The sequence below is a fragment of the Chroicocephalus ridibundus genome, chromosome 2 (genome assembly GCF_963924245.1).
Source record: "Chroicocephalus ridibundus chromosome 2, bChrRid1.1, whole genome shotgun sequence".
NCBI lineage: Eukaryota > Metazoa > Chordata > Aves > Charadriiformes > Laridae > Chroicocephalus > Chroicocephalus ridibundus.
The window spans coordinates 118,429,040-118,447,191 of record NC_086285.1 but is presented as its reverse complement, the minus strand read 5'-3'; the positions used below and the strand labels follow the sequence as shown (position 1 = coordinate 118,447,191).

Sequence of the window (18,152 nt, the reverse complement as noted above, 5' to 3'; positions counted from 1 at the left end):
ACTTGGTTTTTAATTTGGCATCTTGGCTTGCCCCACCAGCAGTATTTTTATCTTCAAGAAGCTTCGTTTTATAGTCTACTAAGATCAGTGCTGAAGCACTGTAATTAGTTATTTAAGGGATCTTTTTAGTGTCTTGTGCCAGACACAGATCTTTGTAGAACCCCAAAAGAAAAATGACATTTTCATTGAATGGCAGCACTTAATGGTTATTTCAGTCAGACAGTTGCTTAATCCATTCAGCCGGTGAGGTCCTGACACTGTGCTGGACCCATGTTTTAAATAAGGTAATACGTGCACCATTCTCTTTATCAACTAAGCCTATTTTCATCAAAAAGATGTGACAAACCTTTTGTTGTTTCCACAACCCATGTTGCCTGGCACAAAGTGTATTCCTACCTTTTAATTATTAACAGAATCCCATATAACTGCCATTATTTTGTTCGTCGCTGCTGTCAGACTGTAAAGTAACTGGAGCCATCATACTTATCCACTTTTAATAGAGGAATAACATTAGGGCTCTCACATTCTTGCTGGGTACAGTCTTGCAAGCTTGGTGATTTTAAGATGTTTATCTCTAGCAGAATTTGTTTAACATCTGCCATAGTTACTAATGGATTGGAAACTACTACATCATTCTCATGTGATAGAAATACACCATCTTGTGTCTTTCAAATACAAGACACAGACTTGTACTCCACTCCACTGAGTATTTCTGCATCAGTAGTAATAATTTCAGCCTCTCCTCCCAGGTGAATAATGACAGGACCAGAGGAAGTGGTCTGAAGTTGTGGCAGGAGAGGTTTAGATTAGATATTGGGAAGAATTACTTTACTGAAAGAGTGGTCAGGCACTGGAACAGCCTGCCCAGGGAGGTGGTTGAGTCACCATCCCTAAAGGTATTTAAGAAACGTCTAGATCTGGCACTTCAGGGCATGCTCTAGTGACAGAGATTGTAGGGGGTTTTTTTGTGTGTGTATGGTTGGACTCGATGATCTCAAAGGTCCTTTCCAACCATGAAGATGCTATGAGTCTATGATCTGCATCTAGTAATGGTTCCATCCTCATCCTTCTCTTCCAGAAAGCCCAGAATATGATGTTGTTTACAGAAGACATGGCTACTCTTAGCTGTTCTGATTCATCACTGCAGGTATCGACCTGGATGAGGGTTAACTCTCGAGAATTCAAAGAGTTATTGAGACTTACTAAATCCTCACATACACAGGATGGTTAACTACGTCTGGGGTCATGTTATAACACGATTCTCCTCCAGCTCTTTTAGAGAAGGTGATTTGGCTGATTTTTCATACAAACTACAATATGCCAGGACACGGCTGGATTCAGTGACAGTTTGCTGGAGCAGACACCACATCAGCCCATGCTGGCTACAGACAACGTTGCCAGTTTCCGCAGTGATGACAAAGAACATCGTGTCACTATCTGCAAAATCAATACACTGAGAAATCAATCTGTGCCCCGACGACTGCAGTTACCACCACATCAGAGCATCTTCCCGGTTAAGATTTTTCCTGACAAATGCATACTTGGAGTTCTGACATACACATTATAACAGTACAAGCTTCCCTAAATAGTTTTACAACGTGCATGAAACACTGTCGTTAGATCTAAATACACGTTCACAATGATCAGGCTGGAAATACACAGGAAACAGTTGCCGCTACAGCAGTTTCATCTCTGATCTGGAACCAGCCTCGAAGAAAAGCTGAATGAACAGAAAACAATGAGGAGTATGAAATGCAAGCGTTACATTTGTACACACCTATGTGATTTCAGTATACCAGAGCACTTGATCTGAACTCAAGATACCATCTTTTCTTCTTTTGGGGCACGTAATTCAAAGAATTTCATTGCAACAGCTGGAGTTTCAGTTATTTAAAGTACATTCCAGCAGCCCTGCCAACAAGGCAGCAAAACAAAAAAAAAAAAAAGAAAGAAAGAAAATAAATGATTGGACAGAACAGCGTTCCCTGCTTCCCACTGGCAGTGTCTCAGGCACGCCGCGCTCAGCCTGTCTGCCACAGGACTTGTCTCCATTCCAGGAGTCTGGGCCTCAAGACTTTGTTCAATTTTGGCTGCCGTTCACCAGGCAGGCAGGTGTGCATTTGCTGGTGACCTTGGTACCCTCCTTTCCCCTGGCTCCCCCAAGTGAAGGGGGAAACTGGAACTGCATGAGGGAGTTTGCTGAAATACGCCAGCGTGGAGCAGAGAGACACCCAGGGATGAAAATGTCTTGCCTGTAAGCTATAGAAAGCGACAACAACGAAGGATTTGTTCGCTATTTCATGCCTAGCAGTTCTGCACCCAGTGCCAGGGCAGGACAGGTATGCAGTTAAACTTTAATTCACACCCGCACACCACTGCGAACAGACTGGCAGACAAAGCCAGGCATGCCATTTATCCATCAGTCACTGAAATATATTACACCGCAGTGCATCTCTTCACTCAACACTGTTCTTATTAAGTCATTGTCCCGCTTGCCAATGTGCTAACTAAGGGAAACATACTGCTTTCCACAGTGTATGTCCAGTGCTGCCTTACAAGCCTCAGTTGAGCTGCCCATGAAGGGACCGTCCACCCCATCGATCAGCTCTCCAAAGGGATTTAAATGATCTCCAGATGCTCTTTCTGGATTTCCTGAGTCCTACAGGCTTCATTAAAAGACACATCACCAAATGACATGCTGAACAAGAGAGGCCAATGGAAGAGCAGAGGAAATGAAGCTGGGGTTATTCTTCTCTTCGCCTTATTTTCAGTGCTTGGGATAGCACTGCCAACAGAGCTGCCTGCTCCCTTCGTCTGAACGAAGGTCATAGAATCATAGAATGGTTAGAGTTGGAAGGGACCCTTCACACCTTCGTTCCAATTTCCCTATTCTCATAGAGGAACAGCTGCGATCCAGCCTTGCAGAGACCCCAGAAGTGAGTGACTCAAGCATACGGCGCTGCTTTAACTTGAACTGACCTGACACGGTGGCTATTACACCTATCACTTTATGTAAAAGCCACATGACCTTCCCTCAGAATCTTAAGAAACAACACGTGAATGCTTACGCTGATTTAAAATCCTTCTATGTAAGCTCAGCTTCTGTAAGTTCTCCATGAAAGAAGAGATTCTCTCATTTACAGTGTCTCTGAACTTGCGAGGTGGAGTGGCTTGATAATACGTACATTGTGCTGTTATCGCGCTCTCCGTGGCTGGATTTCCCTGGCCTTTTGAAAGACTTTCCAACCCTTCTTGAACCACAACAGCTACTGGTAAACCACAGAAGCATTCATGTTATGTATCTCAATGGGGCTTTGTTAAAACTGGAGAGAGATGCTGCTGTATCCGTGCTTACACAAACGCCGTAAGAGGCACAGCATGCTTCCTTGTGCCAGGGCTGAGCTAGCAGTAGTCCTTCTGGGAACTTGCATCAGGCGTGAACCATAACTGCCCTCTAACCTAGGACCTGTAAGGCAAACATTTAACAAGAGGAACTCCCCCATTTCTAACCTCTTCCTACGCGCAGCAAACCCTCATTTCCAGTTGGGTGTTAGTATATAAAGGGAACAATTACAAAAACCATCAGTGACAATGTGCATCACACAACAGGCTGCGTTCCACTTGCTTGATGTGTTTATCTGATGTTTGCCTTGGCTGATTTTTGTTATACTGTGATTTCCTATATTCCAAGGCATGTTAGCATGAGATTTCACTGCAGCAGCAGGCTATAGCATGTTGCTGAGAGATTATTGGTCTTGCTATTCACCTGGTGGCTTGGTGGTTTCAGGCAACTTTAAACGTGGGTGTTGCGTCCAGTATGGAGGGATGGATGCCTAAACTTCAGAGCTACATTAGAAACGGAGGACCAAGCAGTTTCCTGATCATGACAACCTGTTTTTGTAACCTTAGTTTAAGCATGTTACACCCGTGATCCGGTTTTCCTATTAGTAAAACTGTGTATTACTCAGCCTGTGATCTCCAAAGCAGTTTGAGCTTTTTGTGACAGAAGGCACGACACAGATGTAAGGTAAACTGAGGTTCCATGGTGAGGCAGCTAAGGCAGAGAGAAGTTCAGGGCAAAGCACACTGCTGGCTCGTGGCTGCTCAATGAACTGTGAGGGCAGGCTGCGTGATGGTGCATGCTCCCTTCTGACACACGACAGAGAGTGCATACACTGCACCCTCTTATTCCTCTCCCCCTCTCTTGAGCATCTGTCCCCATCAAAAAAATGAGAAGAAAAATTCTCTTAGCCATTGCAACCTCCTATGAAACCAGATATTAAGAGTTATTTCACTATTCAAACACACAAACACCTCATAAGACTTCAAAACACCAGCCCTTCTTCCAAGATGCTAAAAATTGACTCGCATTCTTTCTCTATTGCCTGGAGTCAGAAAGTGGACCTTAAAGCTTTCGAAATCCCTTTCAAATTGCAGTTTCATTCTGGCTCTCTTCTCCTCCCACCAAGCCAGAATACAAATAAAATAAGTTTGGAAGGTCTGAGGCTTTAGGAAAGTCCCCCCTCAAACAAAGTTCTGATCAAACCGATACTGAACATCCATCACAGGACATCATAGAGTTCGGTGCATCGGTTACTCCTTCCTTACTCTCGAACAGACATGTTCATACAAGTTTCCACCAAAGGAAAAATACATTTCCATTAACCCTTTGCCAGGAGCCTTACCGTTTATTGTTGTATTTCTTGTGACTGGCACAAAATGTGTGTAATAACCTCATGCTATGCTAGGAGAGAACATCATCCTCCTCACTGCCCTGTGTGCTTATGCTCCCTGTCAGGGCCTCAAGGAATCTCTGGTTTCCCCCCACAAGCCATGCAAGGCACAGACGATAACCCTCACATTCAGCGCTTGTAAAATGCCACAAAGCCACACAACTAAAACCAGACCTCTTGTCCCACCGCCCCTGGAAAGATGCCCGCTCTCCAGTGAGGAGGTTACCAGCACAGTACGACCCCATCCACCCCCCTCAAGCTCACTTGCTTTACTCCCAGAAGCATCAGGCTGCTCTCCGCGGACCACGGGGCCAAGCGCCGAGGCCACAAAACCACGGGGTGGGTACCGCTCCCAAAGCCACCTCCCGGCGCCCGGCGGCACCAGCGGGTCTCGCATCCCCGGCAGCGGCCGCAGCACCGTGGGCACCGGGAGCGACTGGGGACGGCGGGGACGGAGGTGGAAGGGGGTGACCGGGGACGGAGTAGGGGGGGAGGACAGCTCAGGGGACCCCCTCCAGAGGGTGCCGAGACACCTGTGGGCAGAAGCCCCGCTGCCCACCTCCACCTCTCCCAGCGCTTCCCTGCGTGGGGTCCCGCTGGTCCACGCGCTGCCGTACACGCAGCCCAGCCAGGAGAGACCCCTCAATGTAATGAGACCACGCACCCCAGGGTAACGCCAGCACCCCCGGAGGGGCCAGGACGCCCCAAAAAGACACACACACAGACACACACCACCCCGCCGCTCCGCAGCGCCGGGAGACGGCGCGGGACGGGGAGCGGGCTGCCAGGGGAAGGGGGTCCCGGCGCCGCCCGACCCCTCTGCGACCCCACCGGGCGCCCCGGTTACCTGGATGGCGCGGCCCAAGGGGGCGGCGGCCGGCCCCCCCACCAGCTTGCAGTACAGCTCCGGCCGCCCGCCGCCGCCGCTCGCCACCGCCTCCCCGCAGGTGGCCGTGGCCGAGATGCTGGCTGCCGCGGCCAGGTTGAAGTAGGGCGGGTGGAGGCTGAGCCCCATCCCCCGGGAGCCGGGGGGCTGCGCCGGGCAGAGGGTGAGGAGCGGCGGGAGAAGCGCCCAGAGGAGCGGGGAGCCCGGCGCCGCCGCCATCCTGCGCCGGGCTCTACCCTCGCCGCCCCCCCCGCCGGGGCGGCCCTATAGCTGCGGTGGGCGGGCGGGCCGGGCTGGGGGGGGCGGTGGCAAGAGGCAAGGGGGCGGCAGGGGGGGCTGCCCGCGTCCTGCCCGCACCTCCCTGCTCGCCCTGCGCCGGCTGGGGCGGGGCGAGGCGAGAGGCAGCCCCGGTGCGGGGCGGCGGGCGGAGCGGGACGGGGACGGGGATGGGGATGGGGACGGGGATGGGGATGGGGAAGGGTCTCCGGGCCGGTGGGGGTTGCCCCAGGTGTGTGCCCTGACGCCCAGCTCCGCGGGCGTGCCGAGAGGTGACACACACACACACACGGCCACCCGCCGGCTCAGCTGGAGCTGTCTGATCCTCCCCCCTTGCGTAGCGTGCGGGTTAATATTTTTAACGGACCGTGAAGAAATCTCAGAGCATCCATCCTCGAAAGCTGTGACCTGTCATGTCACATACAGGCAGGAAAATCAAGGTTTCGCAGCTTTTTCCTCACTCAGGGCTATCTCCACACGAGGTATAGAATCATAGAATGATAGAATGCTTTAGGTCAGAAGGGACCTTAAAGATCATCTAGTTCCAACCCTCCTGCCATGGGCAGGGACACCTCCCACTAGACCTGGTTGCTCTGCAGGTCCTTGGGAAGGCACCCTCCACAGTTGTGCTGCAGAAATCACAACTCCTTTTGCTATTTTCAGTGCTCTGAAGCCGCTTGAAACCGTGCAGCCCAGGCCACCCCACTGCAACGCACAGCTCGTGCTCTCAGCTCCTTGTGAAGTAGGTGTTCAAGCTCATCCAGGGCAGACAATGAATCTCCTGTCTTTTTTAAGGTATTTGGCACAGGCTTTGGATAACACAGAAGCTGGCGGTGGGGAGAGGTTGGGGAGGGAGGAGGAGGCCTAAGGACCGTGTCGTCTGTATCAGGCATTGCACTGCTTAATGGTATTGCTATCTTAAGTTTCATACTCATTCACATTTTCAACCCCACACGCACCCACACATCCAGCGCTCAGTTCTCTTAGCAAAATTTGCCTGATTCAGGCACAAAGATATGGCTAGATACACATACCTCTAATATTTTAATAGTGATTCATGTGAGTAGCAAAGTATTTCACAACTTCATGAGGGCTTTGCTAAATGCCACACAGCACTAGCAAGGGAGATCCCTGGTATACTGTTTCAAGAAGCACCAGCCGCAAGCTATTGATTTTGTCTGCAAGAAAATATCACCACCCTTGTTTTTGTGCCACTAGGGCTTTAGCACACCATAGAGGCATATCTGTAGGAGACAATTTCTGTGTCCTCCATAGTAAAAGCTGGCTTTCATGAGTGTAGCCTGCTGCCAATTCAAATATATCAGATTTGGCTTTTCTACCCGTAAATGCTTTCAATTTCTAGAGCAACTTAAAAATATTCTCCTTTTCCCACCGTGACATTGTGAAAGGAAAATACCTTATTGCATGCGTCCATCATGTCACTTCCTACAATAGTTTGTACTTCATAAAAACTATGAGAGGTTTGAATACAAACAAGCAACACCATCTTCAAACATTCCATTAAAGAAAATACCCCTTATCAGGTAAGATATCCACTGGTCTCTTCCACATATTTCTTGAAAACCTGTTAAATCCTAAAACACTCGGAGTATATCAGTTTTTACAAGTGGAGATCTGGAAGTATCTGATGCAAGTGGCCTTTAAGGCCAGAGTAAGCAAGCTCTTACAAGGGCCTGCCATCCATTAACTTGCTGAGCATCCTTGTCCTCTTTGTTGTTAGAGGAATTAAATAAAATTGAATAAAAGCTGAGCAGAGCATGTGCCTGGTAGAGAAGAAACATTTGGGTACTTTAAGAGAAATGCATTATAAAGTACAATACTAAGAGGAAACAATGAAGATTACAATTATGAAGATTACAAAATCATCTCAATCTCTTCCTGAATAGTCAGATTATCTCCAGGCTGGGCATTCAGTTTGCAGTCTCTGACAGATGTTGCTTCTATATATACCCAACAAGCTGTGAAAGATTTTCTCCTCCCCAACCAAAAAGAAACTTCTTGTCTTGCACAACACTTGCGGAAATTATTTTACTCCAATAACCCTGTGCATTTCTACAGATTGGACTCCAGTGGTGGGATTGCTGATTTTAATGACAAGGCATGTTTTGCTATGAGTGCTCCAAATTCACATACCTGCAAAAGAAATACCCTTTAGTTAGTTTGAACACGCTTCTTGCACAGAGCCCGGCCTGTGCATGTGTACGCAGCACTTCTGCTTTTTGAGGTTTGAACTCTTCTTCTGCACTTCTGTCCCTGGTCTCCACAATAAACACTTGGGAAAGGTTTTCTGAAAAGCACAAGTCTAGAATAAGATTAAGCAGAACATAAATCAGGTGATTGAAATACCTTTGATGAAGCTTCAAAAAAATCACAGAATGTACTGTGGAAGCATAGAAAATAAGTGTCTAAAGTAAGAACTTGAGATGGAGAGCTAAATCCTGTGTCTACTAGAATCCGCTCTGAATTTTCTTTGACTGCACTTGTACCTAACACATTTTTCTGGCACAGTTTTACAGATAGTTCAGGTAAGGAATCCTTCAGGAGATCCTTTAAAATCTCACTTTGAGGAGAAGATTCTTGTGAGTTGTCTGGTAGGTTGCACAGCACAAAAGGCAGCCCTTGCTCACAAGAGCCGTCCTTTCTCAAACAGGGAGTATCGGTGAATTTATTGGGAAGCATCACATGAGAAAACACAGCTTACGTGAGCAAGAACCTAATACTTCAGTAAAATAATGACATGGTCTTGGATCTGGTTTCCTAAAAGTTAAAAACAGGGATGAAACTTTGCAAACACTCAGAAAATTAGCATATCAGGTAGAAAAAGAGAAGAAGAAAGCCTCCTGTTCCCTCCCTCATAAAATTATATGCATTTTGCTTAATGTATAGCTAGATGTAAAAAGATTTTGTTGGCCTTCTGGGTGATTTTTCTGTCCTGTTGTTAAACACTTGTGCCAAACAAGCTTTCTTTATTCAGTGTGTTTTCTAGAAATGGAGACTAAAATGCCACCTTTTAAGTTTTCTTGAAAAATCTCTAGAGATACCTGGAGAGGATTTTAGGAAAAATCTTATGACAACTTTGGCTTTGACTTAAAGCAGTTTGAAGAAGAATGTTTTTAGCAGCATTCCCAAAACGAGTACTCAACATCTTGATTCCTATAAAAAGTCTAAGTGACCACAAATTTTATGCAGAGACCCTGGATCTATGCAAAGCTGAAGTGAATCGTATGTGTGAGGAAGGAGACAGGAGCGTGACTGTGGGTGTAGATGTGGAGATGACAGGGTGGCCTGTCACTGACAGATGGAAATTGTCCAGCAGGTTGGTCCTCCTGTTCCAACAGCATTGTGCAGGCTGCAGTATGATCGCGTGCGCGTTCAAGTCTAGCCTGGCTCCTGCAGGGCTTTAGGGCCACAGGAAGGAAGGGTAGAGTAAGGAGAATAGAGGAGTGAGAAATTTTATTTTTTTTAATGCAACTCTCCAAATTTATAAACTTTGTATCTCTTTTTTTTAAATCTCTTCGAAGCCAGCAGAAACCCACAGGAAACCACTTACTGACTTCGTTGAGCTTCAGCCCATCCTATCTAACGTAGAACTTCATCCTGTAAAAAAGGTCAGTATCAATAATTCATTGTATGATCCTTTATCTTCCCCTCTTGTCATCTTTTGTTGTAATTACAGGTTCTGGAAACACAGATAAGAATTTATTAGCTGGCAGGTCTCAGGAATCAGCATTTATAAGACAGTGGGCCTCTGCAGAAAAGAGTCTTCTCTAACTACCTGCCCTTTCTTCCTCCCAGTAAAGTAAGAGTCCTTTCCTCCTTTTTCCTTCAGCTTTTATAAGGTTTGCTTTCCTTGTTTCTTCCTGTCTGCAAGCAGTAGACTTTGTTACTTGACAGATGTCAAGTCTAAGTAAACTACACTTGACCATTCTCCACTATGTTGACTACAGATCCTGATATTTCTTCTTTTTTTTTTTTTTACCTGAAGAAACTTCCTAATGGACAACAGTGAAAACCATCCACTTTATTGTTTTGCTTCTTAATGGATTTCTTTTTTATTCTTAGCTTTCTGTACTTTTTTGTAGAGTTGCTCAGGGACTTAAAGTTCAAAAATAAGAAAACGAGTGTCGGTCATATAATGCCTGATTCTTTGTGCAGAAGCATGTGCTCCTTTTGGTCAGTACATGATGACTTGTCAGTCAAACGTATGGGGAAAAATGAAATATCTTTTCTCATATTTTTCACATCGTATTTTTTTATTTCCTGACATCAGTGCTATTATTGCTGCTTTTGCCACCGTAATTGAGGAAAACATCTATGCACAGCCCCCCTGCTGCAATACGCTGAGCAGCTCCTCAGGGAAACCACTTCTTCGTAAATTGCTCTTGTTAACAGACTTTCAAACCATTGGTTAGGTTAGATTGGAATCTAAATTTCATAGTTTTCTCTGCAAGAATTTTCTATGATCTGATCTCTATCAATAAGGCAGTGCTTTTCCTGGGATCTGTTTCCAGCAAGGGTTTTGTATTTTTAGGTATTTAGACGTTGCCTCAGGTTTACTTGAACCTCAGCTCCAGCCTGACCACAGCCTCATCAAGTTCTTAAGTTTTAAATAGACCCTTATGTTTAAATGTGGTAGGAAGCCACACCTTCAGCAGCATAAATTGAGGGGACTCCAGTGTTACATCGGTTTATTCCAGCTGGGGATCAGGCGACAAATGTAACCAAGAATTCAAACAGATGCGGTTCAAGAACATTAAGATTTACCTATTTTTATTTTTGGAACTTGGAAAAGACAGCAAATTTAGAACAAATCCCTTGTGAAAGTCAGAAAATGCAATAGAGAATACCTTTGCTGTGTTTTTCTTAAGCACAATTATAGATTTCCATAACACAGATGTAATACACTATCAAAATTCTCTATGGAAGAGAGATTTATATTTTTAAGAGTTATAACTCTTACAAATTTCTATTTTTTTAAAATAACAATTAGTTTCACCCATGTTAATTATCAGATGCTTCATTAGGAGATATGATAGTTCTAGCTTCTCAGCACTGCTGCAACATTATTTGTCGTTTGGGAATTTTATCATACAATTGTACCCTCCGTTTCTTACCCAAGTTCTTTCTTTTCAGTTAGTTGACTGATTTTTTGACCAGCAGAGCATAAGAAGACAGAGAAATTGAACGGACTGAGCTGTAGCCAGTAACTCAAATAAATTTTGTTTACGTAAGGAGTTTCCGTCTCACGTGTATAGAGATGACTCCTATCAAACTTGCTTACGTCCCGTCACCCTTACCCTCAGCCCAAGGTCCTCAACCCCTTCCTTTGAGGGCTTCCACTCTCCAAGGGAGGATAAAACCAACCCACCAGGTGAGTTTTACTGAGTCAGGTAAACTCCTAGGGAGCCATCTCAGAGTGTCTGGACCTTCATCGTTGTGCCCTGCCACGGCTTCTGTTGTCCTCAAGCAGGGCCTTTGGGACAGAGAAGAAATACCCAAACCCATATGGTTCTGCCATTCAGAATGTCTCACGTGAACAAGACGGCGAGAATCTTACACTTCTGTGCTAAATATAGAGTAGTTTTGTGGGTTTTGTGCAGCGCTGATGAGGTGTGTCCCCCTGTAACAAGTCTGTTTACCTAGGCTTAGGAGGATAACTAGAATTTGGCCCAGTTTCTTATATTGAGGGTTTTTTCTGTATTTGTTAGCGAACATACGCAAAACTTCCACTTACAAGAATAGTAGTCAATTCTGTTCTGTGGAAAAAAAATAGCAAACCCTAGATAATCTGTTGTTTTCCCTACCCATCGTAGCATATGGGATACATCATGCGTTGTTCTCACACTCAAGCAACACGTATGTTCTCAGTCCCACATCACCTCCTACAGTGGAGTTATATACTATAACATACAAGCAATGCCTGGGGAAAATGACCGCAATGTGATTTTGTCTGAATATGCCTGTATATTTTGAGAGCTTCACCGCCCACCAAGTTTAGATTCTCCGTGGACCCAGACAGCAGTTTTCATTGTCTGCAGCAGTACCAGTCTGTAGTTCAGTGCCATGCGTGGGATGTACCTGAAGGCAGGCTCACCGGCTTCTCCCTGGCTGAGCAGATGGAAAACAGGTAAACAGCTAACTTCAGACTGAGTCATAAAAATCAACATATGCGGAGGATAAGCAGGGAAAGGAAAAGGAAATGATAGACAAAGAAAACATACAGTCACAATCTGTACACGCTGCCTTAAAGCAATAAAGCTTCAGGAGAGCAAAATTCCAAGACTGGAAGGGGAAGGATAGAAAATTTTAAAGCATGATGTACCTGTACAGATGCAAACATACAGGTGTTTAAGTTCATCTGTTTGAAAGCTGAAAGACATTTGCACTTAAGTGAAGATGCTATGCTGGTGTTTATACTGGACTGGAAATCGGTCTTAGATGGCCATTGTAGTCCTTTCGATGACTTTCCTGACGTGTCACTTAATCTCTGTGGCTAAAAGCATTAATTTGCTGGGAACAAATGGAAAAGAGGAAACAAAAGAGCAAATTTCTTGAAACACTAAAATGACAATCTGTGGACATTATTCTGTACATCTTACTCAAGTACAAGGCTAACTTCTCTCTGATTCCGAGGTCACAAGACCCGGCATCAGTTTGAAGGCCCACGGGAATGAAGGTAGTAACACTCGTGTGGTCTCTCGCAGCTCAGTGTCCTTACACCAACTTATACCAGCAAATTTGATGTGAAATTTAGTATCATAGGAGGCCTCAGCAAAAGGACCATGTAGTGAAAAGAAAGATTCAAGGTAACAGCTCCCTAGAAGGATGAATGCATACAGTTATGGATGTGTTGGGTAAACTATTTCTATTATTAGATAAACTTTTCCTTTTTCAGGTCCGGTTTTGTAAATTCTCCGTTCTATTTTTTCAAAGGTTTATGGGATACGTAAATATTTGGTACAGTTTTCCCGAGAAGTCTGCAGGATTTGTTTCTAAAGTAATTTTTATTATTTCTCTTATTATCACTATTCATTCCTAAGAGTATCTCCCGAAATAAAGAGCAACTCGAAGTACAGTCTTTATACACTAGTTTTAGTAAAATAGGCCTGTCTTTCTGTAAATATTGTAGAAACCAGCAACAACCCATGTAGCTGGTTATGCTACAGTTTAGCAAGGGAAAGATTAATGTAAATAATAGGCCAGATGGAAAATGCTTTGATTTATAGACTGCTTTGTCAAAGTTATTGCTGATGATTCAAATACCTTTTTGTTGAACAAGAAAAATTTAAATTAACTAACAGTGCATAGTTGTAAGAAAATTTATTTGCAGGACATTTATGATTTCTGTCCTTTTTTGTCATTGTATGGTAGGACTTTCTGATTTCAGTATCTCAAGTATGAGATCTTCCTGAAGTTATGTTCTTGAAGTCTTTGTCCATCGAGCGCTAGCAAGAATAACATTTTGGCTTGAAATGAACAGCATCTTTTTTCTTCATAAATAGATGAAGTCAGGGGATTACGTACCACCTCAGTAACAGGACTGTGAGGCACCCAGTATGTGTGTGTGTGCGCCTGTGCATTTTCACAGGGACACACTGATGGATGCGTAATGGTGGTTTTATGATTTAAGGCTCCTTGCACACAAAAGTGAATGCTGGAAGAAAAATATCAGTTCCTTGAAGTAATTTAGAAACCTGTCTCATATCTGTCACTATTTTAAGAGTAGTTGTCTAAAAATATATTGAAAGACAGTTGTAATAGCAATAATATATTGCACTCAAATTAACATTCACCTTATAATGTCCCAGCATTTTGCAAACAAAAGTTAGCTAATTACCTAAGCAATAATCCATTTGGGACACGAAGCTGGTTTTATCTGTGGTTGTTCAAGTCTTTCACACGAGATGAGCAGCGCTATTCTCATTTAAAGAAGGAAGCACTCTAAGTGCTTGTGAAGGAGCCAAAGGGCATTGAAAACTGCAACCGAGAAGCAGCTGAGGATTCCCTTTGGGCAGAAGAATGCTCCCAGGTGGTAGAGCGTGCTGGTTTAGGAATGATGAATACTCCCAGGCAGAGGATGGGCATGCCCAGGCACTCCAGGGTGTATCGCTCTTGTTGCACAGGTACGAGCTGGTGACATGAGCTGTGCTTAGCAGATACAGCATGCTTGGAAAGCATCACGTTTATTGTGCATGCTCTGTACCATGAATTTGGATGGGGCTTTGAGCAACCTGGTCTAGTGGGAGATGTCCCTGCCCAGGGCAGGGGGGTTGGAACTAGATGGTCTTTAAGGTCTCTTCCAACTCTAACCATTCTGTGATTCTATAATTTGCCTATGCATAGTGCACACTGAAAAGGTGGACTTTGCTGTGTCCATGTAGAGGATTGATGGAGCACACATACATGAGGTCTACAGTAAATCACAGTGGGCAGGCTTAGCATTTCCAGATGGTTTGTGTCCCATTTGTAGGTACTGCAGGACATCTATAAGTCCTGAGCAAATAATGAGACTTCCCAAATTCTCACTGGATGAAAGAACACACACAGGGTAAGGGGAAGGACCAGCGGCACAAGGCTTTGGCTACTTTTCAGGCAGGAGAGTGGGCCAACATGGCTGTAAACAGCCATCTTATTGTAAGGTATTTTTTCCTACACCAAAGACTGCATTTTAGTGTAGAGATATCTACGCTACTTATGGTAGCAGTAGCAAGCTACTGTGGACAACTCAGGCTGTCTGCATTTGCAGGTAGTACAGACTAGCAAGAGTGGATCTGAAGAGCAAACAGTTGGTGCTGAGGACCAGAATTCTACATTGTACCCATTTCATGTTGGGTTTGTGTGGGTTTTTTTCATTCAAACTGGCTGTGGTTCAGTCCCAGGACATGAACACCCATTTGCAGCTGCGGTGCGCTAAGTCTGCTCCTGGAGAAATTCTTCAAGTTTAGTTCAAAAATTGGTCCAGTTTGCATAGCGCAAGATTCCTCCACAGTGAGAACAGCACAGCACAGGGAGACAACCGGGAGATTTGCTTTGGATCAGCTTTTAAAGGCAATAGTTTCAGTTGTTCCAGCCATTCATTTTAGATAGCCAGACTGGAACATTAATATAGGCATCCCTAGAGAGATCAGCACGAACTGATTTAGCTAACCCAGCAGTTGGATTTGTTGGTCTACTCAGGCGTCCGTGCTGGCCCAGCAGAACTGCTGGTGGTGTCCAAGCTGGCCAACTCAGTTCATTCCCCAGCTCAGGGCAGGCTTGAGCCAACAACAAGGGTGATTTTAGAAACATAGAGAGTCCAAAGATCAGGGAAAGAGAAAGAAGTTTTAGAGCTGCTGTCTTATTACGTGCTGATAGCGAATCTTGCTGACAAAAACTGACGTGCAAAAACCTTAGGTTGATGCTCTCAAAAGTAGGCTTTGTCCTGGGTGTCTGCGTTTTGAGTTACAAAGCAAGAGAATGTAAGCAAGCCAAAGTGAGAGGCCATTTTTGGAGACTTTGGCACAAAAGGCTTCTCCAAGTCCACACAGGAGGTCACAGGCAGAAACACACAACAGTCCTCTAAGAGGCAATAATCCAGGATTTTGAAATTACGCAGAGAGAACTAGAGTCGTAAAGAGGATTTATACCTTCAGTAAAATAGAAATACAATTTGTTCTTCACAGAAGCCAGGGATATTACTATTGTTGTCTGGGTAAAATTAGGCTTCAAATTTTTTAACTGAAACTGCTGAAGATTGTTCCAATTTACGTTTTAAATTACCTTTTCTTTTTAATCTCTGGATAAAGTAGTTTGTTTCTGGAAAAGAATACAAACCTGTTTACATTTTTTGAATATTTAAATACTTAAATGTTTATGGAAGAAAGTGACCCAGGAAAGCAGACAATGCAGATACAGCTGAAATCAACAACATTCTAGTAAGATCTCCACCTTCTGTAAAATTTTAGAAAAAATACGTTACAGTCAGGGAATAAATGTCACAGGCTCCCATCGGTGGTCTTTATACAGGTGATATTGGAAGCAAATGCATCCATACTATGGACATACAGCCATGTGGGGAATGAGAAAAGTTACCGCAGAAACAGCCCCGCAGTAAAGGGCTCTGGAGTCTAGAAGATGGCAGCCAAATTTGGCCATAGGTTCTCGAGATGGGGGCAGAATTCCCTGTCAGAGCTCAGTGAAGTTACAAATCGTACACTGACCATCGTACTTTGCTGAAAGACATTTGTCCATTTACAGACACAGCAAGCAAGCTTATATCGCTCTTCACTGACATTTCTAAACGTGTATTTGCTCGTTGACCCCTATTTTTTAAAGCAAATAGAAATGAATGCGTGCGTTTGCATAAAAACGTGAAGATCTCCAAATGAATGTTTTGGCTAACCCAGAATTTGTGCCGCTTCTTTTAATTCTCCATATGTAACTGTGCCTGAACTGTTCTGCCTTAAGTGAGGCTTGTCTGTGACTTAGACAGAATGGTTGGATCAGCTTTTAAAGGCAATAGTTTCATTTGTTCCAGCCATTCATTTTAGATAGCCTTCAGATTTGTACAAAACAACATGACTAAGGATATTTGAAATAATCACGGTGATGAAATACGAGGTGGTGGGAATGCAGCCTGCTGCCCTGCAGGTGAATCGTGCCAACCAGGTAACAAATCCCAACCAGTTCAAACATCTCGCAATCTTAAGTATCCTGCCAAGAATCAAGAATGGGGGAGATGTGTAACCATGGAGCCCTAAAATACCGTATTCCCACTGCCAGTAGCAGGCACTGAGTTTGCAAGGCCTCAGGACTGAGCTTGTCAGACTTGCTCGTTTTAAACTTTTCTTGACCTCCCCCTCAACCTGGTTTTACATGGCTTATCTGCAACAGCAGCTTTTCTAATTGACCAAGTGTCTGCAAGTAATCGTGCGACTTTTGTTTACCTTTGTGTGCTACCACTGTGGCTTTATGACTCTAAAATAACGACATGGTGTAGACAAATGCAGACCTGGTGTGACTGAGAAGTGTCGCAGGGTACCTGAGCGTGGGCACGGGATGATAAGAGGTGGGACACAAGCTTGCCCATAAACAGGATTTTGAGTGTAACAATTGACGGAGATATACATCAAAAAAAGATAGCTTCTAAATGCTTTCCGGGATAAACCTTCAAAGGGTCGCCAAAAAAGGACACACCTTATATATTCATTTCTGTATTCACCAGTTCCGACAAACTATTGCACCTGAATACAAAAACAGCAAAATCACAGGAGACCATGTAAAATTGAAAATAGGTGCAGTTTCAGATTTTGTGGGCAAATTAAGAAAGGCACTTCAAAATTTGTGCCTTGACACCTAACATAAATACAAACCAAAAAAAACCCTGTACTTCGTTAGTCTCTTTTTTTGTTGTTCGTCCAGGGAATTCTTTGTTTTTTCTTTGTCAGAAAATTTGACATTTTGGCTGATGAATGTGAACAGGTTGGCATGTTATTCATAAAAGATTGAAAAAATACAGGGATTTGCCAGGGGTGAGGCAGGGAGTGTGTACAGATTAGTAATATTTTCCTCTATCAGTGGGCAAGCATCACTGTGCAACTGGATCAGAGCAAGGATGACTCTTAACTATGCAATCTACTGAGTTTATTCAGGATATTTAAGTTTAAGAAAAAATTGGAATGATCATTCATGTTCGTATGATCCTCTCAGTAATTATGGCGAGGTTCACACCAGGCCGTACATTCTGAGATGAGCTTCTGCTATTAGCAGCTTTCATCTGCTTGCCTACAGTTTGTTTTACTGTATGCACAGATGAATATTGCCTCGGGAAAAAAATCTGCAGAAAATCTTCCACTTGCAGATTTGTAGAATAAACTATTTGGATCTCAGTGCAAGTATTTTCTCTCAATGCACACGCGTAATTTTCTCGTGAACGGGATTTATGTGTGCACATCAAAAGAAGAAAATCCCTAAGGGCTCGGCTTAAACCAACAATAGCAAAGAAATTCAGGAATCTCTCACCAGAGCATGCCCTGTTTTGCCTACTTTATATCACGCAGACTTTGAATGAAATCTGCGGCAGCCAGGCAAAACAGGACATGCAGTGGCTTTATGGCTGCTCATTTTTAAAGGCTTAAAATTAAGCCCTGAAGAACTTACTGTCTTCCTAAAGAGAGGGCATCACCCATGGGAGATAGTGTTGGTGATAGATGGATACATGCAAGATGAGGGACGCTCACCCCCACGTGCTTGTGGGG

The 18,152-nt window shown here is 44.2% G+C and overlaps 1 protein-coding gene across 4 annotated transcripts in view; it reads right to left on the bottom strand.

Moving 5' to 3' along the window:
- LAMA3 (laminin subunit alpha 3) overlaps positions 1 to 5,853 on the bottom strand; it is a 128,098-nt gene extending 122,245 nt beyond the window's left edge. For all 4 annotated transcript variants that reach the window (XM_063326721.1, XM_063326723.1, XM_063326724.1 and 1 more), the window contains exon 1: positions 5,581 to 5,853. In XM_063326721.1, coding sequence (XP_063182791.1) covers positions 5,581 to 5,838 — 258 coding nt within the window. In that variant the 5' untranslated portion in view covers positions 5,839 to 5,853. The remainder of the gene's footprint in view (positions 1 to 5,580) is intronic.
- Between the last annotated feature and the right edge of the window lie 12,299 nt (positions 5,854 to 18,152).